This window comes from Haliotis cracherodii, unplaced genomic scaffold (assembly GCF_022045235.1).
Source record: "Haliotis cracherodii isolate W230 unplaced genomic scaffold, xgHalCrac1.p SCAF_20, whole genome shotgun sequence".
NCBI lineage: Eukaryota > Metazoa > Mollusca > Gastropoda > Lepetellida > Haliotidae > Haliotis > Haliotis cracherodii.
Genome location: NW_027266276.1, coordinates 5,594,253 through 5,619,678, shown reverse-complemented (window position 1 = coordinate 5,619,678; position 25,426 = coordinate 5,594,253). Strand labels below are relative to the sequence as shown.

At 42.6% G+C, this 25,426-nt stretch overlaps 1 protein-coding gene across 2 annotated transcripts in view; it reads left to right on the top strand.

Moving 5' to 3' along the window:
* LOC139470243 (kinesin heavy chain-like) overlaps nucleotides 1–25,426 on the top strand; it is an 87,807-nt gene that overhangs the window by 51,315 nt on the left and 11,066 nt on the right. Inside the window, exons 8-24 of one of the 2 annotated variants that reach the window (XM_071252569.1) lie at nucleotides 869–924; nucleotides 1,772–1,859; nucleotides 2,290–2,414; nucleotides 3,382–3,486; nucleotides 4,535–4,683; nucleotides 5,149–5,297; nucleotides 6,576–6,748; nucleotides 6,984–7,259; nucleotides 8,344–8,493; nucleotides 9,680–9,871; nucleotides 11,444–11,561; nucleotides 11,985–12,171; nucleotides 12,568–12,730; nucleotides 13,819–13,890; nucleotides 14,716–14,736; nucleotides 18,195–18,311; nucleotides 20,042–20,178. In XM_071252569.1, the coding sequence (XP_071108670.1) occupies nucleotides 869–924; nucleotides 1,772–1,859; nucleotides 2,290–2,414; nucleotides 3,382–3,486; nucleotides 4,535–4,683; nucleotides 5,149–5,297; nucleotides 6,576–6,748; nucleotides 6,984–7,259; nucleotides 8,344–8,493; nucleotides 9,680–9,871; nucleotides 11,444–11,561; nucleotides 11,985–12,171; nucleotides 12,568–12,730; nucleotides 13,819–13,890; nucleotides 14,716–14,736; nucleotides 18,195–18,311; nucleotides 20,042–20,178 (2,278 nt within the window). The remainder of the gene's footprint in view (nucleotides 1–868; nucleotides 925–1,771; nucleotides 1,860–2,289; nucleotides 2,415–3,381; nucleotides 3,487–4,534; nucleotides 4,684–5,148; nucleotides 5,298–6,575; nucleotides 6,749–6,983; nucleotides 7,260–8,343; nucleotides 8,494–9,679; nucleotides 9,872–11,443; nucleotides 11,562–11,984; nucleotides 12,172–12,567; nucleotides 12,731–13,818; nucleotides 13,891–14,715; nucleotides 14,737–18,194; nucleotides 18,312–20,041; nucleotides 20,179–25,426) is intronic. The other variant, XM_071252570.1, reaches the window with a different exon arrangement.

Genomic DNA, 25,426 nt, shown 5'->3' with positions numbered 1-25,426 from the left:
CATTTTCAATACTCTTTCTTTCACCTGACACAGTAATATATGTCAAGTTACAATTTTAATTTAGGTTAATGTGCATATTTATAATGTGCCAAATCTACATCCTAAAGCATGCTCCAAGTGCTATATTATTAACCCGGTCACTAGATCAGTGTGCACGCGGTATTTTATTCTCAGCTCCCTGGGGAGTATACGACCCAAGCTACCTCCATTTTTTTGTAATCATTGTGAAAGGAGCACATGTTTATGCATATCAGTTTTATTACCATTCTGTAGTTTTTTTTCTAAAAGATGACTAGATTGGATCATGGGGTCAGGCTAACTGCCTTGTCGATTATGTGCCATCATACCCCAAATATACGGGTCTTTGTTCATAATGTTAACCTCTGGATGGTCTGGCCCTGACTCGATTATTTACATAGCTGGATACAGCTAGAATATTGTAACATATGTCATATGTGGGATTAACTCTCTTAGTAAGGTACAGATTCCAGTACTTTTTGGGGCGGACCCTACCAGAATTTGAACCCAAGCTCTCAGAGTGAGGAACCTAGTCACCCGCGCACAAAGTCAGAGACCTAACCCACTCAGCTACTGAGGCTTCTGCAAAATAAAACCTGGTAGACTAGATCACATACTTTGTGTACCCCTCTGATAAGTGTAAATTGGCACAGCTTTACTTTCTTAGTAAGGTACAGATTAGTACTCTTTGGGGCCGACCCCATCCAGGATTTGATCCCACACTCTCAGAGTGAGACACCTAATCGCCAGCACTCAAAGTCAGCGAACTAAGCTGGAATATTGGTGACTGGCATAAAACAACAAACAAACAAACATCCTATGATAATCCAAATATTTTCTCTCTCTCCAGTAACAAAGACCAACCTATCTGTCCATGAAGATAAAAACAAAACTCCATATGTAAAGGTAAGTATGTCTACTAGTGGGTGTTTGCAGTGATGTTCATGGCAACAGTTAAAGAGCTCTGTTAAAGATAGTTTTTAAAATGTCAGAAGCTGTATGATTTTGATACCCCTGTTTGGAGATTTTGAAGCTTTCGTCTGGCAGCATCTGTCCCAGCCATGCTTGTGGGTTTCACTAAACATCTATAGCCTAGTCAAGTCTTTCTTAGGCATTTAGGGGGCACGGGTGGCCCAGTCGTCTATGGTGCTGCAATTCGCTGTGCAGAGTTGCGTCCCTTGGACACGCCAGAAACCTATGATTGTGGGTTCGAATCCTGGTTCACCCCGATTATGTTTCTAGGTTTGTCAGCACCATACCCGTGCTCTTCGGTTTCACCGAAATGGTAAACGTCATCAAATGAACAAATGCCCAATGTACCTGGAACGACTTGAACAAGCTGTTGGCAAAATGAGGATTTTGGTTTAGAATTGGTCCCTGGTAACCTTTGCTTCAGGGGTATCTTAGTGAATTGGGTGGTCAGACCTGTTGGTTTGGTTAATTGCATGTCATTGTACCCCAACGGTATGGATCATTGCTCACAATATCAATCACTGTATTTTCAGTCAAGACTTGATTATTTACAGGTTGCCATCATATTGGTGGAATATTGCTGAGTTTGGCGTTGGTCAATAATGAATATAGAACTATTCTAGTGGCAGCCTATTGAAGGATATGAGCATGGGAGTTATAGTCCTGATGGTATTTAGGTAACAAACTTGATGGCGAACACACATTTGGTTGTAATGCTGAAGACCTGGCTTTCATGTCCCATGTGATGCTCAATAATTGTGATGCTTTTCTTCAACTTCAGGGCTGCACAGAGCGGTTTGTGTCCAGTCCGGAGGAAGTGATGGAGGTTATAGATGACGGAAAGTCCAATAGACATGTTGCTGTAACTAGTAAGTAGTTGTTCAGAATGTAGTGTTCATGAATGAGGTTATTGATGATTGAAAGTCCAGTAGACGTGTTGCTGTAACTAGTAAGTAGTTGTTCAGAATGTAGTGTTCATGAATGAGGTTATTGATGATTGAAAGTCCAGTAGATGTGTTGCTGTAATTTGTAAGTAGCTGTAGAGAATATAGTATTCATAGTGAAGGTTTCAGGTGATGGAAAGTGTAATAAGCATGTTTGCTGTAACAAGTTGTACAGAATTTTGTATTTGTAGTTTGAATCAATCATGGTAGAATGTCTCATAGACGTGTTTTGGGGCCAGGATAGGCTGATCTTGAAATTTAACCCAAGATTAGTCCTTCACACAGAATAGCAGAAATTGTCACAAAAATTTGTTTGGAATTTGACTGTGCTATAGGATGATATTGTTTGTTTCAGATATGAATGAGCATAGCTCAAGAAGCCACAGTGTGTTCCTGATTCATGTAAAACAAGAAAATGTAGAGACAGAGAAGAAACTACATGGAAAACTATATCTGGTCGACTTGGCTGGCAGTGAAAAAGTAAGTTCCATGTTACAGGAAGAACCAACCTAGTGCAAACTACTACTACCGCGTGCCTGTTGAAAGAGTTCGGAGGATTATGTTTATTGTGTATCATCATGTGATGACATTGATGCTCACACTATCAGCCACTGGTTTGCCTGGCAGAGGCTTGAGTATTTAGAGGCTGATGTAGTAGGAGGAATGCTGACTGCCGCATTACACAACATGCAATTTCTGACCTCTAGAATTTGATTTGATGCAGTGAGCTCATTGATCATGAGAATCTTTGTGTGATGAAATACTTCAAGACAATTATTTTGCAGTGTTTTAATTAATTACTAGTTGGAAATAAAACCTAGAAGTTAGTGTGTTCTGGTTTCATAAAAGTTATGGTCAGACATGAAAACAGGAAACCTGTGATGATGGATCTGTTCGCTTTCTATCCTAGACCTGACTGCCATAGAAGCTTCACTGTTGAACAAAGTAAAAGGCCATCCAATGACATCATTTGACACTGACGAAATATCTCATGTCATCATACCAGTGGTGAAATGGATAGCTCAAATAGGATGGACTCGATTGGCCATCCACAGCTATTCCACTGCTATTTTGGGACAATATACCTAGTCCCTCTAGATTTTCACAAGACCCGTGATGATCCGGTGTAGAATAGGTCCTCAGCAACCCATGCTTGCCGTAAAAGGCGACTATGCTTGTCGTAAGTGGCGACTAACAGGATCGGGTGGTCAGGCTTGCTGACTTGGTTGATGCATTTCAAATTATCCCAATTGGATCGATGCACATGATATCAGTCACTGGATTATCTGGTCCAGTCTCGATTATTTACAGACCTCTGTGATATAGCTGGAATATTGCTGAGTGCGGCGTTAAACAACCAACCAACAAACCAACCAACCAACTAGATTTTCACTCACCTTGGACTAACTAGTGCCTGCTTAATTGATGATTTGTAATTCTATTTCAGGTTAGCAAAACTGGCGCTGAGGGAGCAGTACTGGATGAAGCGAAGAATATAAACAAGTCCCTGTCAGCTTTAGGAAATGTAATCTCAGCTCTAGCTGATGGAGTGGTGAGTCCTACATTCTGCACCCCGGAGACCACCTCCGTAGTCTTATGGTAGAGTGTCTGCCTGGAGACCGCCTCCGTGGTCTTGTGGTAGAGCGTCTGCTCGCCCGGAGACCGCCTCCGTGGTCTTATGGTAGAGCGTCTGCCTGGAGACCGCCTCCGTGGTCTTGTGGTAGAGCGTCTGCTCGCCCGGAGACCGCCACTCGTGGTCTTGTGGTAGAGCGTTTGCCTGGAGACCGCCTCCGTGGTCTTGTGGTAGAGCGTCTGCCGGCCCGGAGACCGCCTGCCGGCCCGAAGACCGCCTCTGTAGTCTTATGGTAGAGCGTCCCCCTGGAGACCACCTCCGTAGTCTTATGGTAGAGCGCCTGCCTGCCCGGAGACCGCCTACATGGTCTTGTGGTAGAGCGCCCGCATGGAGACCGCCTCCGTGGTCTTGTGGTAGAGTGCCTGCCCGCCCGGAGACCGCCTCCGTAGTCTTATGGTAGAGCGCCTGCCCGCCCGGAGACCTCCTCCATGGTCTTGTGGTAGAGCGCCCGCCTGGAGACCGCCTTCGTGGTCTAGTGGTAGAGTGTCTGCCTGGAGACTGCCTCTGTGGTCTCTTAGCAGAGCGTACGCCTGGAGAGTGGAGGTCGGTTGTTCGATCCCCGGCCATGTCATACCAAAAGATGTTAAAAGATGGTACTTGTTGTGACCCTGCCTGGAGCTCAGCATTAAGGGGTTAAAACAAGGACTGGTCGATCTAAAGTCTTCAACCGTCATATTGTCGATACTTTTAACAAGAGTTTTTATTAGTGCTGTAACTGCTACAAGATCTTTTCCTATTTTCTTAAGTGTTTATTACATACCTTGTATAGGTATTTATTCAATGTGTCCCATTTGAGTCCTGAGATTTGTAAAGGATTGGTCCGTGTGAGATCTCTTTGACAACCTAGAAACCTTACAGTTACTGCTTGGAATCGTTGAGATGCTGTACACCTATGTCAACATTCGCTCTCGACATGCGATTTGCGGAAGATGTCCTGGTCTCAGGGGTATCACTCATATGGTTTCAGAAATCTCACGTACCATACAGAGACAGTAAGTTGACCCGAATCCTGCAGGAGAGTTTGGGAGGCAACGCTAGGACCACCATGATCATCTGCTGCTCCCCCGCATCCTACAATGAGTCGGAGACCAAGTCCACGCTGCTCTTTGGTCAGAGGTAGGCAATAATCCTGCTGTGATGGCGCCTTGTCAATAATGATCAGAAATATGTGTCTTTAGAAAAATGCAATCGTTAGGCATGGCTATGGTGTGAAGTTTATCAAAGTAAGTTTGTTTATCTGAATATAAATAAATTGAAAGTGATTACGTGGTTGCTTGGCTAATCAAGCAATTTGAATAAGTTAGGCCCCTCCCACTAAGGGACTACTGTTTTCTGATTGGCTGATAACAGAATGGGTGGGGCTTGTGTTGGATTATTGCACTGAAAGATATCACTGATATTTCGATTATGATTAAACGTTATTATGTTATGTTAAATAATCAATCTGTGACGTTATCATTGTTGACATATTTATTTATTGACTTCTGTTTTGGTTGTTGTTGTCGAATTATAAATGAAAAAAGCCATGTGCACACTTAGCGTAAATCCGCGACTAAGTTGGATGTGTTTTTGTGACTGTAGGGCCAAGACAATCAAGAATGTGGTGTCAGTGAACGAGGAGCTGACAGCTGATGAGTGGAAGAGGCGCTATGAGAAGGAGAAAGAGAAGAACGCGAAACTGAAGGGCATTATTGAGAAGCTGCAGGCTGAACTGAACATGTGGAGGAGTGGTGAGTGCAGTGCAGTGCAGTGCAGGGGGGCCACAGTTACTGTCTACTCCAGTCTCGTGATACGCTTACCTCACACCCCGACACACGTCATGATACTGTGTCACCGTACAATGCACATTGTGATATATGGTTCATGATACGATGCACGTTGTGATATATGATACGCTTACCTCACACCCCGACACACATCATGATACTGAGTCACCGCACGATGCACATTGTGATATATGATTCATGATACGCTTACCTCACACCCCGACACACGTCATGATACTGTGTCACCGTACGATGCTCATTGTCATATATGATTCATGATACGATGCACGTTGTGATATATGATACGCTTACCTCACATCCAGACACACATCATGATACTTGAGTCACCGCACAATGCACATTGTGATATATGATACGATTACCTCACATCCGACACACATCATGATACTTGAGTCACTGCACGATGCACATTGTGATATGTGATTCATGATACAATGCACGTTGTGATATATGATACGCTTACCTCACATCCAGACACACATCATGATACTTGAGTCACTGCACGATGCACATTGTGATATATGATACGATTACCTCACATCCAGACACACATCATGATACTTGAGTCACTGCACGATGCACATTGTGATATGTGATTCATGATACAATGCACGTTGTGATATATGATACGCTTACCTCACATCCAGACACACATCATGATACTTGAGTCACTGCACGATGCACATTGTGATATGTGACTCACGATACGATGCACGTTGTGATATATGATTCATGATACGATGCATATTGTGATATATGATTCACGATATGATGCACGTTGTGATATATGATTCACGATACGATGCATGTTGTGATATATGATTCACGATACGATGCACATTGTGATATATGGTTCACGATATGATGCACATTGTGATATATGGTTCACGATACGATGCACATTGTGATATATGGTTCACGATACGATGCACATTGTGATATATGGTTCACGATACCATGCATATTGTGGTATATGATTCACTATACGATGCAGTTGGATTACTGAGTAAGGATAAGATATATGGATGAACAACTTCTTTATTACAATTAAGAGTGACATTTCGGTGTAGGTTCTAACACCATTATTAAGCAAGTAACTTACTTAGTATATCTTGATGTTTGAGTCACAGTATGATGCATATTGTTACCGTGTGTCAGTGATGCTGACAGTGCTTGTTACTTTGTATCTATGGTTCTAAGGGTAGTGTACTCAATCCACAGGTAAGGAGGTTCCTGCAGATGAACAGATGGACATGAAGTCGGCTGACACCTCTGTGATGGAGGAAGCACCTCCACCACCACCTCCTTCACTGGCCGCCTTCTCCATGAATGATGCAGACAAGCTACAGTGGGAGGAGGCTAAGCTGGCCCTGTACAAGCAGATGGACGATAAGGTAGGCGTCCCGTAGTAACAGATAGATAAGGCAGGAGTCCCGTAGTAACAGATAGATAAGGCAGGAGTCCCGTAGTAACAGATAGATAAGGCGGGAGTCCTGTACAAACAGATAGATAAGGCAGGAGTCCCGTAGTAACAGATAGATAAGGTAGGCGTCCCTTAGTAACAGATAGATTCCAGTTCCTCCTGGAAAGTTATGCAGTGTGTAAATATGTCCTGTATCTCATTCGCAGGATGAGGAGATCAACAACCAGTCGCAGCTCATCGAGAAACTGAAGGAGCAGATGCTGGAACAGGAGGATTTGATCACTGCCTCACGTTCCGACTACGAGAAGCTGCAGCAGGAGATGGCTCGGATCCAGGGAGACAATGAGTCGGCCAAGGACGAGGTGAAGGAGGTGCTCCAGGCCCTGGAGGAGCTGGCCATGAACTATGACCAGAAGTCTCAGGAGGTGGACAACAAGAACAGTGACATCGAGGGACTCACTGAGGAACTCAACCAGACAGTGGTAGGTGGATGCTAACATTGTCTTGCTTCCTCACAGGAGGTCTTCCACTTGTTCTAATTATGTAAACCCAGGTTACTTTGATTTGTTTGTTTGATATTTTCGAATGTAGTTGCTTAGCGCATGACCAATGGACCCGTCTTCCCAAAACCTTGTCCCTACGGCGTGTCATTAAAATATGGTTATAGCCTCCTCTATTACACCAGACCGATGATGAGTTTTTAAACAAGCTTTTATTTAGTTTGTTTGTTTGTTGTTTAACGCTGCACTCAGCAATATTCCAACTATATGATGGTGGTCTGTAAATAATTGAGTCCAGACAAGACAATCCAGTGATTGACATCATGAGCATCAATTGATGCAATTGGCATACAATGACATGTATCAACCTAGTCAGCGAGCCTGACCACCCAATCCCGTTAGTTGCCTCTTACAACAAGCATAGTCGCCTTTTTTGGCAAACATGCCTTGCTGAAGACCTTTTCTAACCCGGATCTTCATGGGTCAGGTTACATTGAATGTTTCCTGGTATCTCAAAGTTTTATGAATTGTAAGATGAGTGTGATTTTAGTTATGCTAAAAATTCTGGCATTACAAGCAGAGTCTATTAGTCCTCTGAATAACTGTTAGAAAAGTAGAACTTGTATCACTTACTGCAGTGGTGAAGATTAAGAATTAAAGACAAGGGTCCTTCTCAGAACCCAAATGTTAAGATTCTGTTTCTAAAGATAAGATTTTGAAGGACCCCAGGACCCCTTAATTCTAACACTGTGAATGATATAGAAGAATTTTCTTTCCAAAGTTTATTATAACACTGCCTACAATATCAGTTTTTCAGATCCGTTCATTTTCAAGCATATGGCCTGATTGTTCTCCAAAATAGCCTGAAGAATTTTTCCAGTTTGATATTGATATAGAGTAATGTTCTATTAGAAGTTGAACAAATTATGAACATGACCTGAAACCATTTGTCTCAAAAATATCACTGCGATAAAAACAGGATCCCGAAGATAGAATTGTGTGAGATGACTGGTTGCACTAGTTGTTGTTTTATTGTGTTGCTGATTGTGTCTACTTGTGTCTGTAGAGCACCTTGAACTCAGTCCAGTCTGAGCTGGAGACCCTGAAGGACTCGAGTCTCCACCAGAAGAAGAGAGTCACCGAGATGATGCTGTCACTCCTCAAGGACCTGGGAGACATCGGCTCCGTCATCGGAGGTAGCGCTGCTGAGTCAAAGGTAGGGACACCCATATTTGTCATCAAATCTTGAAACAAGAGATTCTTTTGGATATCCAGCAGCGTTGGGTTAGCCTAGTGGCCAAAGCATTGGCTTGTCACGCTGTAGATCCAGGTCAGCCGTCCGTTTCCATTTTCCGGAGCAGAACTCCAAAACTGTTAAATACTTCTTGTTGAAACTTTTGATTTAGATCTGTCTAGATGGAAACTACTGACTTTTGATGACTTTTTAAAAAGATTTCCATGACAAGCTGGACTTGACTGGACTTGAATATTTCTATATGAAACTTGCTATTCAGATCAGTCTAGTGGTGAACTGGTGCCTTTTTATTATTTGGGACTTTGAAAAAAGCTGAACAGCATTATTATTTTTTCTTCACTGAACTGAAGGTATCCAATGACAATGAACCAAAAGTGAGGTATAAGTAGCCAAACTTGATTTCTGAATTGCACCAGACCGGGGGGATATGTCATCTCCTCTTGACACTTGGCTTTGGAGTTATCTCCCTTGAAGTCATGAACCTTTTTTAGGATAACAACTACTTTATTTTTTGTAACATTGTTTTAGAACTACTTCTTGCCGCTTCATTGGGTGAGGATGATTCATGTAGTCATGCTATTTCAACTTGTTATGTCCTTGTTTTTTCTGAAATTGTTATTTTTTCATGTTGCTGGCCAGATAATAACTCATGCTCCACCTTGATAAGATTTTTCTGGAGCAATGCCATAGCAAGCTATCATGGCAGAGGATATGAATACTGTAAATCTTCAATTAATGTGAGCATGAATTAAGTGCGAAGAATGCGAGTGGTCTTTGTATGCATTTTTTAAACTTTTATGTCTCCAAAATTACTATCTACTATAAGACGGCCTCACTGCACACTTTGGATAGAGGAAATACCAACTTGAATATAAACACAAACACGGTTTATTGAGCAGCAGTTGTAACAAGTACATAACAATGTCATCCAAAGAAAAGGAATTACACAATTGGCATTTGGTGAGTTATCACTGCTGGGGTCAAGAGTTCTACCCACTCGTCAAACTAAGCATTACGGACCACTCCAGCAATCCAGACAAAGGGTGGCAGTGAAAAGATTTAGGATATGAGTATCTTGTGGTTGTTTCAGCCGGCCGTGGGTGGCAGTGAAAAGATTGAGGATATGAGTATCTTGTGTTTGTTTCAGCCGGCCGTGGGTGGCAGTGAAAAGATTGAGGAGGAGTTCACTGTGGCGCGTCTCTATATCAGCAAGATGAAGTCCGAGGTGAAGACCCTTGTGAACAGGTCTCAGAACTTGGAGTCGTTGCAGGCCGACTCGTCCAAGAAGCTTGATGAAGCAGAGAAAGACTTATCTGAGTGTAAACTCAAAATTCAGCAGGTAAATTATATATTTATGGGCACAGAAGATACTCTTGAAATGGCTGAAATGGCTGAAATGGCAGGTCCGGATAACCAGATGGTAGTACCGTATAAGGTGTCATTATATATTCACCCATGAAAATCCGGGGTAGAATAGGTCTTCACCACCCATGCTTGTTGTAAGAGGTGACTAGTGGGATTGGGTGGTCAGGCTCGCTGACTTGGTTGATGCATGTCATTGTATCCCAATTGCGTGGATCTATGCTGATCAGCCTAGTTAATATTTAGCATTTACCTGATTAATTGCTGGTCTTGATTGGAATTTTTATCCATAGAAATACAGAATAACTAAATTATTTGTTATCCTGACACAACACATTACAATTTACTTCTGGATTTTGATCCTATAACACAGAACCAAAACGTGCCTCTTCCTCCTCTGGGGCGACCCTGGCCTTGGTTACCAACAGGAGTTATCTGTCCCTGATTCCTTCTCTGTCTTCTCAAAACACAAGACTCGGGCTCAAGTCAAGTGCGGATGAGAAGACAGTGAAGGGATAAGGGACAGGTAACTCCTGTTGCTAACCAACGGCTGGGGGCACCCCATAGGAGGAAGAGGCATAGTTTGGGTTTTTGGTTTTGGGTTATAGGATCGAAGCCCAGAAGGAAATGCTAATGTGTTAATGTCAGGATAAGTATACTTATATCATGAATATACAAATTCATGTAGTTTTGTTATTTAGTGAGGGGCGGTCGGGTTGCCTAGTGGTTAAAGCGTTCGCTCGTCACGCCGAAGACCCGGGTTCGTATCCCGACATGGGTACAATGTGTGAAGCCCATTTCTGGTGTCCCCTGCCGTGATATTGCTGGAATATTGCTAAAAGCGGCGTAAAACCAAACTCACTCACTCACTCACTGTTATTTAGCGACACATCAATATGCTTTGAGTAAATATATCGCTACTAAACTTTCCAATCAATGACAGCCCTAGGATCATGAGGACATTTCAGGTTCCATGAAAGAAAACAAGAGGGTATTTTGACTACTTGTCAGTGATAACTGTAACTGTTATGGACAACTTTGAGACTGTATTTCATTCAGAAAGCAACTTCTTATTAATACCATGTATTGATCCAGGAGGATATTGGTTCCAGCAACCTATTGCCTGTCTAAGGGGTGTCTACAGTGGGTCAGACTTAATTGATTGCATGTCACTGACAGCATATGACAGTGCTCATATCAACCCCTGTCCGACTGTAGCTCTCAACAACTCGCTGGTCTGATCTGTGCCGTACTGTTATCAACCACTGATGTGGCTAGAATATTGCCGACTGTGTCTATCAACAACTCACTGGTCTGATCTGTGCCGTACTGTTATCAACCACTGATGTGGCTAGAATATTGCCAACTGTAGCTCTCAACAACTCACTGGTCTGATCTGTGCCGTACTGTTATCAACCACTGATGTGGCTAGAATATTGCCAACTGTAGCTCTCAACAACTCGCTGGTCTGATCTGTGCTGTACTGGATTATGAACTAGACAAACATTGTATGCATGAGTTACCTAACACGCCCTTGCCATGTTGACAGCACGAGGCTAAGATGTCCACTCTCACAGAGACCATCCAGGACATCGAGTCCAAGAAACGGGAGCTGCAGAATAATGTGGACTCTCTCAATGAGGAGGTGGCCAAGTTGAAGGCACAGGGTATGTCTCCAGGACTATAGATATTGGACAGGAACCACCCCACTCAACCAAATTTAAATTTTATTGTTCATATTCATACAGTACTATTGTGTTAAAATTAAATACTTGTCCTAAAAGAAGACTTGTCTGATAACAATTTCCATAACCATTACCAAACTATCAGTCCTCCAGGGTGTATAAAAACAGGGCGGGGGGTTAACTTGTTCGCTCGTCACTCTGAAGACCCGGGTTCGATTCCCCACATGGGTGGAATGTGTGAAGCCTATTTCTGGTGTCCCCCGCTGTGATATTGCTGGATTATTGCTAAAAGCACTGTAAAACCATACTCTCACGATTGTTTTGATTCTTGGTTTGTCAGTATCATACCCATGGCCATGGGTCTCATCTGGGTGACTCACTCATAAATAGTATTTTGCTTGGCAGAACAAATACACCAGACGTCCCTGTCCCAGGTGGAGAAGGAGACGACCGACAAGCTGCAGTCCGAGGTGAAGATGAAGGAGGCTCTGGAGAGTCAGATGGAGGCCCACCGAGAACAGCATCAGAAGCAGCTCAACTCCCTCCGGGACGAGATCACATCCAAACAGGGGATCATCGACAACCTCAAGGAGTAAGTTGATCATAGAGATAACCCGGGGTAGAATAGGTCTTCAGCAACCCATGCTTGCCGTAAAAGGCGACTAAGCTTGTTGTAAGAGGCGACTAATGGGATCAGGTGGTCAGGCCCGCTGACTTAGTTGATGCATGCCATCGATCCGAATGGCGTGGATCGATGCTCATGATTTCAATCACTGGATTGTCTGGTCCAGACTCAATTATTTACAGACCGCCGTCATATAGCTGGATTATTGCTGAGTGCAGCGTTAAACAACAAACTCACTCACTCACTCACTCACTCACTGATAGCTCACTCACTCAATGTGTAGCTCCCCAGTGATTATGATGTTCTGTGTTACTGTTACTGGTGATGCAAGTCTGACCTGTCTGTCTGTCTGTGTGTGTCCAGGACCAACCAGAAGCTGACCCTGGCCCTGGAGAAGCTCCAGGCCGACTACGACAAGCTCAAGTCCGAGGAGGCTGACAAGACCAGTAGGCTGTCCGAGATCTCGCTACAGATGGACCGCCGAGAACAGGCAAAGCAGGATCTCAAGGGGCTTGAGGAAACTGTTGTATGTAGACTTGTCATAGAAACAATTTATTTTAGTTATCAACAGATTTTAAAAACAATAATTGTATCTTATCCTGACTCATACCTATTGCTCATGCGTATGAGTCAGAATAATTTTAAATAATATCATATTTAAAAAAATAATTACAGTTTTGGGATACTTGTATTGAATGGATTGATTTTTCCAACGACCACCAGCACTGCTGAAATATTGATCACTGCCATTGTTATCCCTGATTGAGTGAGGCTTGAACATAGATTGGCCCATCCTCAGATATGTTGAGATCTTTCTGGTTTCAGCATGAAACTGTGTGGCATGGATCGTTGCTCCCTTGTATAGGAGGAATATTGTTAGCTGTGAGGTCAAACAACATTCACTCAGTCACACACTATAGATGCATCTGTCCCTTGTGCCTATCTGATACATGTAGTAATTCCTGGTTTGAACAAAATCCTGTTTCACACTCTTTGGGTTTGGGACCTGGACTATCGTAAGTCTATGTTTAAGTATAAAGTTTACGATAATTGTAGCGCTATGATCGCTTTGTGGAATAGTGTGCAGGTCCCAAAAGCAGAAGAAAAAGAGTGAAACTGGATTATGTTAAATTATGTGTGTGATTGAGTGAATGTTGTTTGACATAGAATAGGTCCCCAGCCAAGCATTATTTGCTGGTTGAACTAAGCTGGATCCAGTGTGGTTCAGGTTTTGGACGATGCTCATAGTATCCACCATTGGGAGAAGCTCCTGTCGTGATGTTGCTGGAATATTGCATCAAGCGGCGTAAAACCACACCCACTCACTCACTCACTCATAATACCAGTCAGACTTGATTACTTTCAGGCTGCTTTGATACAGTTGGAATGAAGCTGACTTTTGGATTAGACAACATGCCCTCACACTCACTCACACAATGCTGTTTAGTGAGACAAGTGGTGGGGTAGTCTAGAGGTTAAGGTGTATGCTCATGACAGCGAGGGCAAGGGTTCCGTTCCCCAAATAGGTACAATATGTGAAACGCCATCATGATATTGCTGGAATTTTGCTAAAAGTGGCATAAAACCCAACTCACTCACTCACTTGCCTTCCAGGCCAAGGAGCTCCAGACCCTGCACAATCTGCGCAAGCTGTTTGTCCAGGATCTCCAGAACAGAGTCAAGAAGGTTGGTATTGGGATTCTCTCTCGGTTATTTGTTCACTTCAAGGAGACCCGTGAAGGTCCGGGATAGAATAGGTCTTCAGCAACCCATGCTTGCCGTAAAAGGCGACTATGCTTGTCGTAAAAGGCGACTGACGGGATCGGGTGGTCAGGCTCGCTGACTTGGTTGATTTACGTCATCGTATCCCAATTGCGTGGATTGATGCTCATGATATTAATCACTGGATTGTCTGGTCAAGACTCGATTATTTACAGACCGCCGCCATATAGCTGGAATATTGCTAGGTGGGGCGTTAAACAACAAACCAAACCAAACCAAAATCACTTCAAGGAACTGTTAGTTGTGATACTTCCTTACCCAAAGGGAGAATTGTCTATCATCATTATAGTAATTAAAAGTGGCCCTAAATAAGGTTGAACAGGTGATATGACATTGTTTGTATTGCCTGAAATTATTGTTTGAAATTAAGCAAGGGGGCCTTGTCATAACCTAATTTTAAGGTTTAGGGGTCCTAGATTCCAATACTATTGGTACTAACCTCAAGGATTATGGGACCCACATTCATTTCAAACGCAGCTAATATTAGAAGAAAGACATGAAAGTGGTCCCTTTATTCAAATTGTCTAACTACATTAGACATTCCATAAGGGTCTCTGGGCCCTGGCCTCCCGGACCCCCTTAATTTTGAACACAGAGGACACGAGGAAAGGTATTCAGGTATGATAAGAATTTAGATGTTTTGGTACCCCCAAAATAATTTGAATTTGTAAGTGATACAATTCCATATGAATGGGTGAAATGGAACTGAGTTTGTGCTGAATGTTGTAGCTAAGTTCACAAGGATCAGGGGTAAGTTTGTTAGACTAGTCTACGATAGTTTCACTCTAAAATTTCTTGTTTCAATTCTCGTGTTGTCCATCTCAGTTGATATCACATCTGGTTTCTTAGACGTCAACAAAATTGTCTTTCATTTCATTTCAAGCGACAGCACAATCGGTCAAGGCTTTTCATTCACATCCCCACTACCTTTGTTTGTTCCCGGACCATAGGGCCATTTGAACTGTCACTGTTTATTCTACCTTGAATTTGGGAAATACTCAATTTTGATTGGTCAATCAGAGGTATCAAATCACAATAAACCTCCACTGATTGTAACAGCTGGTTTGACACAAAATCACTGCGGAAGCTAATCTTTTTAGAATAGAACTTCTTTTACAATCATTGTCGGTTGGCATGTTTATATAATTATGTGTACATTTTTGGGCTACAAAATGCTATGGACCAGTTACTACAATATTCAAAGGATGTGTGGCAATACGTTTCGAGCGGAAAACATGATTGAAATATTTCAAGTTTTAAGGACAACAGAGAGTTTGCTATTTGGCGCTTTTCTGTATATCACAATGAGCGATATGATGTAATAATAGCTACATGGGTGTATAACAAAACCTTTGCAAGGCTTGCTCAGTTTTCTTTAGCAGTGCAAACCTCATGTTAGCTTACAAAGTTCCTTGCTAAATGCTTCCATTGCCTGTCATATGTTTGACTAGAGAATAACGGTGTTAACAAACTGCTTGAGCATATACAGCGCCATATTTTGTTTAATGGCTGTTGTCGGTGATTCCGTAAATAATGATCAATAACCCACACAAAGCACTGGACTCACTTGCAGCGTCGGGGCGGTCGGGTAGCCTAGTGGTTAAAGCGTTTGCTCGTCACGCCGAAGACCCGGGTTCGAATCCCGACATGGGTACAATGTGTGAAGCCCATTTCTGGTGTCCCCCGCCGTGATATTGCTTGAATATTGCTAAAAGCGGCGTAAAACCATACTCACTCACTCAATCACTCACATGCAGCTTCACTCAATATATTTGCTAACAGCAAAGAGTTCGCCTTTTATTCAGTCATGGTAGAATAGAGATAAACATATTGTGTTTTCAATGTAGACCTAGGTTTCCTGTAGATTTAACCATGCTAAGTTTAACATTGGAAACCTCACGCTACGGGTTCGATTCCAAATTCAATTTTCTAATTTGGAATAACTTTTGTGGTAAATTATGCAGTTGTTTAAGATAGACGTGGAAGAAATACTGTAACATCGCAGTTCCTTGGTGTTGGCCAGGTGCTCTTCTGATCCCAAATATTTTATCTTTGATATAGTTTTTGTTAACTTTACATCTTTAACGTCTGTAGAAACAGCTTTGGTTTAATATAATTATGTTTCTTGCAGCGTTTTTTGTAGCTCATCTGGATTACTTTGTCAGTGGTTAGATATGGTTTATTCTGCTTGTCTCTCTCTGCATCCAGGGCTTAAGTAGAAATATATTTTAGACATTTTCATCAAACATTACATGTACCTCTCTAGTTTGAGAGCTAGTGTATTTTGATATTTCCATATTTTAACTCTTTTTTTTCTTCTTCTTTTGTTTCTTTGAAATCAAAATACTGACATTTAGGGCAGGTTCCTTATCACGAGCAAAACTCACCAAGCAAGCTGTATGCCGATGTTATTTCAAAATGTTCACAATTATTATTTTCATGGACTTCTGGGCAAACTCATTGCATCTTTGAAAGACATTTAGAAGTGATATACATGAGGAAGAGATTTTCTTCCTTAAACTCATTGTTATTGTGGCCTTAAATTTTTCTCTGCTTGGATTACGTATCCGCCTACTTTAGGAATAGAAAATCTAGAAAAAGAAAAAAATAAGAATGACAAGGGTTTACATCTTTGACGATAAACATCACTTTAAAAAATAATAATAATCCAAGGAATTTTTATATATATGTCTAAAACAGATTTATTTTATCTTAACCTGACTCATACTGAATGCTTATCTCATCTAACTCATTCTGATGATATATTATCATTTTTTGGGTTAAAATCTGTAACCAAACCAACCAACCAACCAACCAACCCCCCCCCCCCCCCCCCCCCCCCCCCCCCCCCCCCAATTTTAATAAGTCTGGCCCAACTGACATGCGACCCGTGAAGACCCAGGTTAGAATAGGTCTTCAGCAACCAATGCTTGCCGTAAAAGGTGACTATGCTTGTCATATGAGGCGACTAATGGGATCGGGTGGTCAGGCTCGCTGACTTGATTAGTCCAGACTCGATTATTCACAGACTGCCTTCATATAGCTGGAATATTGCTGAGTGCGGCATTAAGCAACAAACAAACAAAGAACTGACACGGAAGGCTGAATCTGTGTCCATATGTAGAAATTACTCATACCTTCTTTCAAGTGGATCAGGAGGGGTACAAGGCCATTGTAACATCAGCACCATTAAAAACAATATCTGTTAACAGACAGGTAACCCTCAGTCCTACTTGAATAATGCTGTAGATAGCATTCATCTGTGTAGCTACTGTGTTCACCTTCATAGGATTATTTTTCAGTAATTTTCTGTAGTTTTTGTGGAAGCTTTTTTAATTGAATGATGATGGAAATGTTGATGTTTCATCTGCTGTAGGAGGAACCTCATCGTCTGGAGGCAAGAGCGTCCACTAGCCTTTTTATCAAAGTCTTGCTTCCACCCTTGCCACATCAAGCCCACTTTCCTATCCTGAATATGATTGGATGTCGCACATATTGATAGTCCAATCAGAGAACGTTTCACAAAATCAACATCCGCGACTGGTACACATTCGTATGACGATTGCCTATGTTTTTACGTCTGGGATAAAATCGTGAATGTTTTCATGGTCGTAAATGTAATCGACTTGGTTGTCGCCTATGGTAGTCTCCATCTTTTGTGAAGCTATGCGAGATAAGAACAGCGATCTGATTGGATATCGCCTTTTATTACAACTCGTGATTTATGTGAGGTGGCACCAGGGTCGAGCAAAGAAAAGTGGCTTTGATATAGGCTAGTGGACATACTTGCCTCGGGAAGATGGAGGACCCTAAACTCTGATTTGAGATGAGGAACAGGAGTACTAGAGACAAGGAATCATGCTTCCAAACCTAATGCCATTTAAAACGTTGTTCTGGTTTGAGTGGCAGCTGTTATAAGATGTCAGTATTGCTGACAGGTGGTGGGGTGGCCACGTGGTTAACACGATTGCCCATCATACCTAAATCCTGGGTTTAGTTCCCCAAACGAGTGAAGCAGTGTCCCCTGCCGTGCTGTAGCTGGAATTTTGCAAAAAGCAGCATAAACCTATACTCCCTCCCTGAGAGTACGCTCCATCTTTACATGTGAAGAACTGTCTGGAGTTGGCAGCTGGATTGTCTGGAAAGGAGATGTCGGTGCCTTTGTTAAAGGAGTTGGGATTATAAATTACTGTTTGTTTTGTCCCCAGTCTGCCAACAAGAAGGAGGAGGAAGAGGAGGAAGACACAAGTGGCAGCGCTGCCCAGAAGCAGAAGATCTCCTTCCTGGAGAACAACCTGGAACAACTCACCAAAGTCCACAAACAGGTTGGTGAAGAGGGAGGGGTAGGGCGGGACGATGGAGGGTTTGGTCAGGGCTAGGTTGCAGTGTTAGAAATAAATGAAAAATGCCAGCCTGCCATCAGGACCCGCAGACTTTAGAAGTTGCAGGCACTGACTAAGCTATTCAGGCCCTCATTTTGAAAACTGCAGCTTTTTGTGACGAATCAACCGACACATATATTTACTGCAGGCCTTAAGGACCCATACAAATTTGAAACTACAGACCCAACAAAAGAACTACCTGCCACGGGTCCACAGATCCACGGGCAGTTACGTATTTCGAACACTACTAGGTTGAGAGAGTATTACTTCAGGGCAAGGTTGAGGGGGCTTATTTCAGGGCATGGTTGAGTAGGCTTATTTCAGGGTGAGGTTGAGGAGGCTTATTTCAGGGCATGGTTGAGGAGGCTTATTTCAGGGGGGGCATGGTTGAGGAGGCTTATTTCAGGGGGGCAGGGTTGACGAGGCTTATTTCAGGGCAAGGTTAACGGGGCTTATTTCAGGGCAGAGTTGAGGAGGCTTAATTCTGGGCAAGGTTGAGGCTTATTTCAGGGAAAGGTTGATGGGGCTTATATCAGGGCAAGGTTGATCAGGCTTATTTCAGGGCAGAGTTGAGGAGGTATATTTCAGGGTAAGGTTGAGAGAGGCTAATTTCAGGGCAGGTAGGGGGCGGGGGGCGGTTGGTCAGAGTAGGATTGAGAGAGGGTAAGGAAGAGAATGATTGAGGGAGGATATATCTAGGGCAAAGCAGTGCAGGGTTTGGTTGGGGCAGGGAAGGACTGTCAGTTGTATTGATGATGTTACCGAGATGTGATCCTGGCAAAGGTTCAGTGGACAACTTAATTGCCTTGTGTCTGAGCTAGTTCCAGATTGACAGGAGTTAACCTAATTGTGATTGAATAAAAAACGCTCAAGGTTCACTGATTGACCTTCACCAGTGACGGCTTGGCTTTATGTAATGGGACTTGACCCCTTCTGTTGTAGATTTATCAGCTTGTCATGGGAGAGGTACATTCTCATATTTATATTGCATGGTCACCTCTCCTTTCAGTGTCTTGCAGGTTCTCCCAACCATGAAAATATGACATTAACACTGTGTGTGCATTCATAGACAAGGAAATAACTATAAAATCTAAACTGACATTCATGGCAGTGGTGTAGTCTAGTGGTTAAAGCATTGGTTTGTCACACAAAGTTTCAGGATTTGATTTGCCGGACGGGTACAATAGCTGGAATATATATTGCTAAAGAGAGAATCTCACAATGAGTGTTGATATATTTGATATCAAAGACACGAGGATGAGATTTTATTTACCATCCAACATCATTCTTCCAACTTTTTCAGTTTGTAGATAGTAATAAGCAGTGTCTTAAGTGTAAAAAGTACTGATAACAGCTTCAGTCGCAGAGCCATTAGTGATGTCATTTGACTGTGACTTCATCGTAACCATTGACGTCACAATGGTCTGAAAAGCATTGTGATGCAATTTCATTGCAGCGATATCTACAATGTGGATATCGCTTGATCTCACCCTAGCGATATCTCCTGCAGGAGCCAGTTTTGAATGATAACATATTTTACACTCTAACTAAACTAATTGTAAATGCAGGAAATGTTGTTATTCTCTCTATGATCAGAAATCACAACACACTGAGCATCAGGACACTTCAGCTATTGCAATGTTCCCTAATCATAAATGTGCCTGATCTTCCAGTTGGTGCGCGACAATGCAGATCTCCGCTGTGAGCTTCCCAAGTTGGAGAAGAGACTGAGAGCAACCATGGAGAGAGTTAAGTCCCTTGAAACAGCTCTCAAGGAGGCGAAGGAAGGAGCCATGAGAGACAGGAAGAGGTATGGAGTTATTTCCCTTTTTTGTAACATAAAACTTTCTTTTATTTCTATATCTATATAATGGTGGATTTTCATAATACTAGATTTGGATTTTTGCAGAACTGTCATCGGTTTTGTGTGTCAAATTGAAAGTTTGTGTTCATGTTGTGAGTGATTCCATGTAGAACATATATGCATGCTTTTATGTATGTCATCTGATGAGAAAGTTACTGAACTGAATTATGCCGTACAAATAATATGTCTGTATGATACTGAGCATTCATTTGCTGTTGTGTCTTGTAGTGTGATGTTTATGTAATTGTTCCTGCAAGAACCCCTTTTCAGTAGATTATTACATGTACGAACACTGATAACATAACACAACACCTCCTCCCCAACCTTAGTTCCGATGTCTATCCTAATCCTTGGTAATGGTGTAACAGACTGTAGTTAGAACTGCGACACGTTTCCTTTAACACCTTGTCCCTTTCTGAGAGACATGATTATGTAGTAATTTCCTGCTAATATACAACTGTTTAAACAGTACTACTCTGTTAATCTACCTCATGTTCCCCCTGGGAGGGGCCATGGGTGGCCCAGTCGTCTAAGGCGCCGCAATTCGCTGTGCAGATTTGCGTCCCTTGGGCACGCCAGAAACCTATGATTGTGGGTTCGAATCCTGGTTCGCCCCAATTATGTTTCTAGGTTTGTCAGCACCATACCCATGCTCGTGGGTTTCAGAGAAGTGGTAAACGTCTGAGACCTGCATCACTTCGGGCTTTCCTCCAACATTAAGCTGACAAGCCGTGATATAACTGGAATAATGTTAAAAGCGGCGTTAAACCCAACTCACTCACTCCCCCTGGGAAGATCCAGGTTAGAATTGGTCTTCAGCAACCCATGCTTGTGGTACAGAGGTGACCAACAGGATTGGGTGGTCTGTCTCACTGATTTGGTTGCTGCGTGTCATCGTATCCCAATTGTGTAGATCGATGCTCATGATGTCAATCACTGTATTGTATGGTCTGGACTTGATTATTTACAGACCGCTGTCATATGGCTGGAATATTGCTGAGTTCTGCTTTAAACAACAAACAAACAAACAAACAAACAAACAAACAAACGAAAATATCACGTGTAACCAAGTGGTTTGGTTTGCCTGATAACTTTTCACTCTTGAAATAATCTGCATGTGGGATCTAATGAATCTTTACTACAAATACTTACAACTGGAACACTAATAATATAATTATATAATGACTTGAATAAGGTATGGGAAGTTGGTTAGGGAACTCTCCTGAATCATCAATAGACCTTGCTTCAAGACTAATTTAGATAAGTGAGATGATTTTGATATATAATCTGGTGGAGGGCGTTTATCAGTGTCATGAAGATCTGTTTATGGTCTGTTTACAGTTATGAAAATAACTTTTGATACTTGGTCGAATATTCATTGATAGATATTACCATGTTGAGGAAGATATTGTGAAGTCCATAATGTTCAGTCGACTCTCGTTAAATGGCATTTTCAACCTTTTCATCGCACATTGGGGTCACGGGTAGCCCAGTCGCCCAAGTTGTTCGAAGGGGCATGCAACAAGCAGCGTGATCTGAAAGTCTTAGTAAAACATGCTGCAATTAACAATAAAACTATATTTCAGTGAAATCTTGGAGTTGTCCTATGTGTTGATAGGTTGATCAGAAGCAGTCCAGTGAGCACTGATTCTTTACCAGATAATAACTTCTTGAATTGTTTGATAGGCATTGCTTAGTGTTGACGGATGACCAAGTAGACACAATTTGTGGATAACAACTACTTATTTTACTGTAATGGCTACGTATAGATCCTTATACAGTTTTCTTTGCTTGACAATGGCATAAGGATCTATACTGATACGTAGCCATTACAGTGAAATAAAGAAGTTGTTATCCAGAAATTGTGTCTACTTTGTTTTAGACTTTCTGCCATCAATTGTCTGTGCCAGTGAGCAGTGACCGGACTGTTTACATATGTCCTGTGTAGCTGACACATCAATTGTCTAGGCCAGTGAGCAGTGACCGGACTGTTTACGTATGTCCTGTGTAGCTGACACATCAATTGTCTAGGCCGGTGAGCAGTGACCGGACTGTTTACGTATGTCCTGTGTAGCTGACACATCAATTGTCTAGGCCAGTGAGCAGTGACCGGACTGTTTAAGTATGTCCTGTGTAGTTGACACATCAATTGTCTAGGCCAGTGAGCAGTGACCGAACTGTTTAAGTATGTCCTGTGTAGCTGACACATCAATTGTCTAGGCCAGTGAGCAGTGACCGGACTGTTTACGTATGTCCTGTGTAGTTGACACATCAGTTGTCTAGGCCAGTGAGCAGTGACCGGACTGTTTAAGTATGTCCTGTGTAGCTGACACATCAGTTGTCTGTGCCAGTGAGCAGTGACCGGACTGTTTACGTATTTCCTGTGTAGTTGACACATCAGTTGTCTAGGCCAGTGAGCAGTGACCGGACTGTTTACATATTTCCTGTGTAGCTGACACATCAATTGTCTGTGCCAGTGAGCAGTGACCGGACTGTTTACGTATGTCCCGTGTAGTTGACACATCAATTGTCTAGGCCAGTGAGCAGTGACCGGACTGTTTACGTGTGTCCTGTGTAGCTGACACATCAATTGTCTAGGCCAGTGAGCAGTGACCGGACTGTTTACGTATGTCCTGTGTAGCTGACACATCAGTTGTCTAGGCCAGTGAGCAGTGACCGGACTGTTTACGTATTTCCTGTGTAGTTGACACATCAATTGTCTAGGCCAGTGAGCAGTGACCGGACTGTTTACGTGTGTCCTGTGTAGCTGACACATCAATTGTCTAGGCCAGTGAGCAGTGACCGGACTGTTTACGTATTTCCTGTGTAGCTGACACATCAATTGTCTAGGCCAGTGAGCAGTGACTGCACTGTTTACGTATTTCCTGTGTAGTTGACACATCAGTTGTCTAGGCCAGTGAGCAGTGACTGCACTGTTTACGTATTTCCTGTGTAGCTGACACATCAATTGTCTGTGCCAGTGAGCAGTGACCGGACTGTTTACGTATTTCCTGTGTAGTTGACACATCAATTGTCTAGGCCAGTGAGCAGTGACCGGACTGTTTACGTATTTCCCGTGTAGTTGACACATCAATTGTCTAGGCCAGTGAGCAGTGACCGGACTGTTTACGTATGTCCTGTGTAGCTGACACATCAATTGTCTAGGCCAGTGAGCAGTGACTGCACTGTTTACGTATTTCCTGTGTAGCTGACACATCAATTGTCTGTGCCAGTGAGCAGTGACCGGACTGTTTACGTATTTCCTGTGTAGTTGACACATCAATTGTCTAGGCCAGTGAGCAGTGACCGGACTGTTTACGTATTTCCCGTGTAGTTGACACATCAATTGTCTAGGCCAGTGAGCAGTGACCGGACTGTTTACGTATGTCCTGTGTAGCTGACACATCAATTGTCTAGGCCAGTGAGCAGTGACCGGACTGTTTACTTATGTCCTGTGTAGCTGACACATCAAATGTCTAGGCCAGTGAGCAGTGACCGGACTGTTTACGTATGTCCTGTGTAGTTGACACATCAATTGTCTAGGCCAGTGAGCAGTGACCGGACTGTTTACGTATGTCCTGTGTAGTTGACACATCAATTGTCTAGGCCAGTGAGCAGTGACCGAACTGTTTACGTATTTCCTGTGTAGCTGACACATCAATTGTCTAGGCCAGTGAGCACTGACCGGACTGTTTACGTATGTCCTGTGTAGTTGACACATCAATTGTCTAGGCCAGTGAGCAGTGACCGGACTGTTTAAGTATGTCCTGTGTAGTTGACACATCAATTGTCTAGGCCAGTGAGCAGTGACTGCACTGTTTACGTATTTCCTGTGTAGTTGACACATCAATTGTCAAGGCCAGTGAGCAGTGACCGGACTGTTTATGTATTTCCTGTGTAACTGACACATCAATTGTCTAGGCCAGTGAGCACCACTTCATTACCAGATCTTTCAAGTGAACTATTTAGGCCCTTTTGGGACCTCAGGTTAGTGTTCTTCCCCAGTAACCCGTGCTTGTCGTAAGGGGCGACCAAATGGATCGGGTGGTCAGGCACGGTGACTTGTTGGATGGCGTGTCATTGAAGCCCAACGGTGTTGATCGATGCTCATGATGTCAATCTCTGGATTGTCTGGTCCAGATTTGATATGTAGAGACCGCCGTCATTGACTGTAGTATTGCTGAGTGCAGCGTTACACAACATTCATTAGGAAAACTAATTTCATATATTTTGTCTAAGTATTTGTAAATTCCATTCTAGTTATCAGATGTTCATGAAATACAAAGGATTTATCTTAAACCAAACAAGACTATCTAGTTGTCCTATATAGCGAGAGTCGACTGTACACCGTATTGGAACGTTTCTAAACAAATCTTATTTTTATATCGTCATTTCGCATAGTATCAAAACACTGAACACAGATGAGTAAAGTTTGCTGATCTAAATTGCTGTGGAGAGAAAGTTTAAACTGAATAAACTGCATATATTTTCAGCTTTGAATATTCTATTGTTGACTCACGGTGAGAATCATGTCAACTGTCTCTATGCAGTCAGGTGCCTGTTGCTAATGTATAGCTTTGCATCCTAACATAACTTTGACTTCAGACGCTTCGCTGTGCAGTAGCTGCTGGGGTGTAACATCAACCCTGGATGTAGAACAAATAATCCTTATAACATAGTTCCCTAGCTAGACTGAGTGTCACTAAAAGAGAGGTGTGGCTCAGTAGGTTGTTGTACTCACCATGGTGTTCTGTTTGGACTACGGGCAGTGGGGTAGCCTAGTGGTGTAAGTGTTGGCTCAGGTTTGATTCTCAACATGGGTACAATGTGTGAAGCCACTTCTTGTTGTCCACCCATGTAGATGAATAATACTAATAGTGGTGTGAACCCTCACTCACTCACTCACTCACTCACTCACTCACTCACTCACTCACTCGCTCACTCGCTCCGTGTTTGACTAAACCCATTATCTGCAAGTGCGTGTCCTCAGTAACAGTGTGTGTTTATATATATATATATTTGATATAGGGTGGCTAGACAGTGATCTAGCTGCCGGATCTTGTGATGAGGTGTTCACTAGAATTGAAACTAAATAAAAAGGCAATTCTCCATCTTCTAATTTTATTTCAATTCTATTATGATAAATTGTTAATCTGTCGCAGCATGACAGATTAACTATAGTAATATGAAAGAA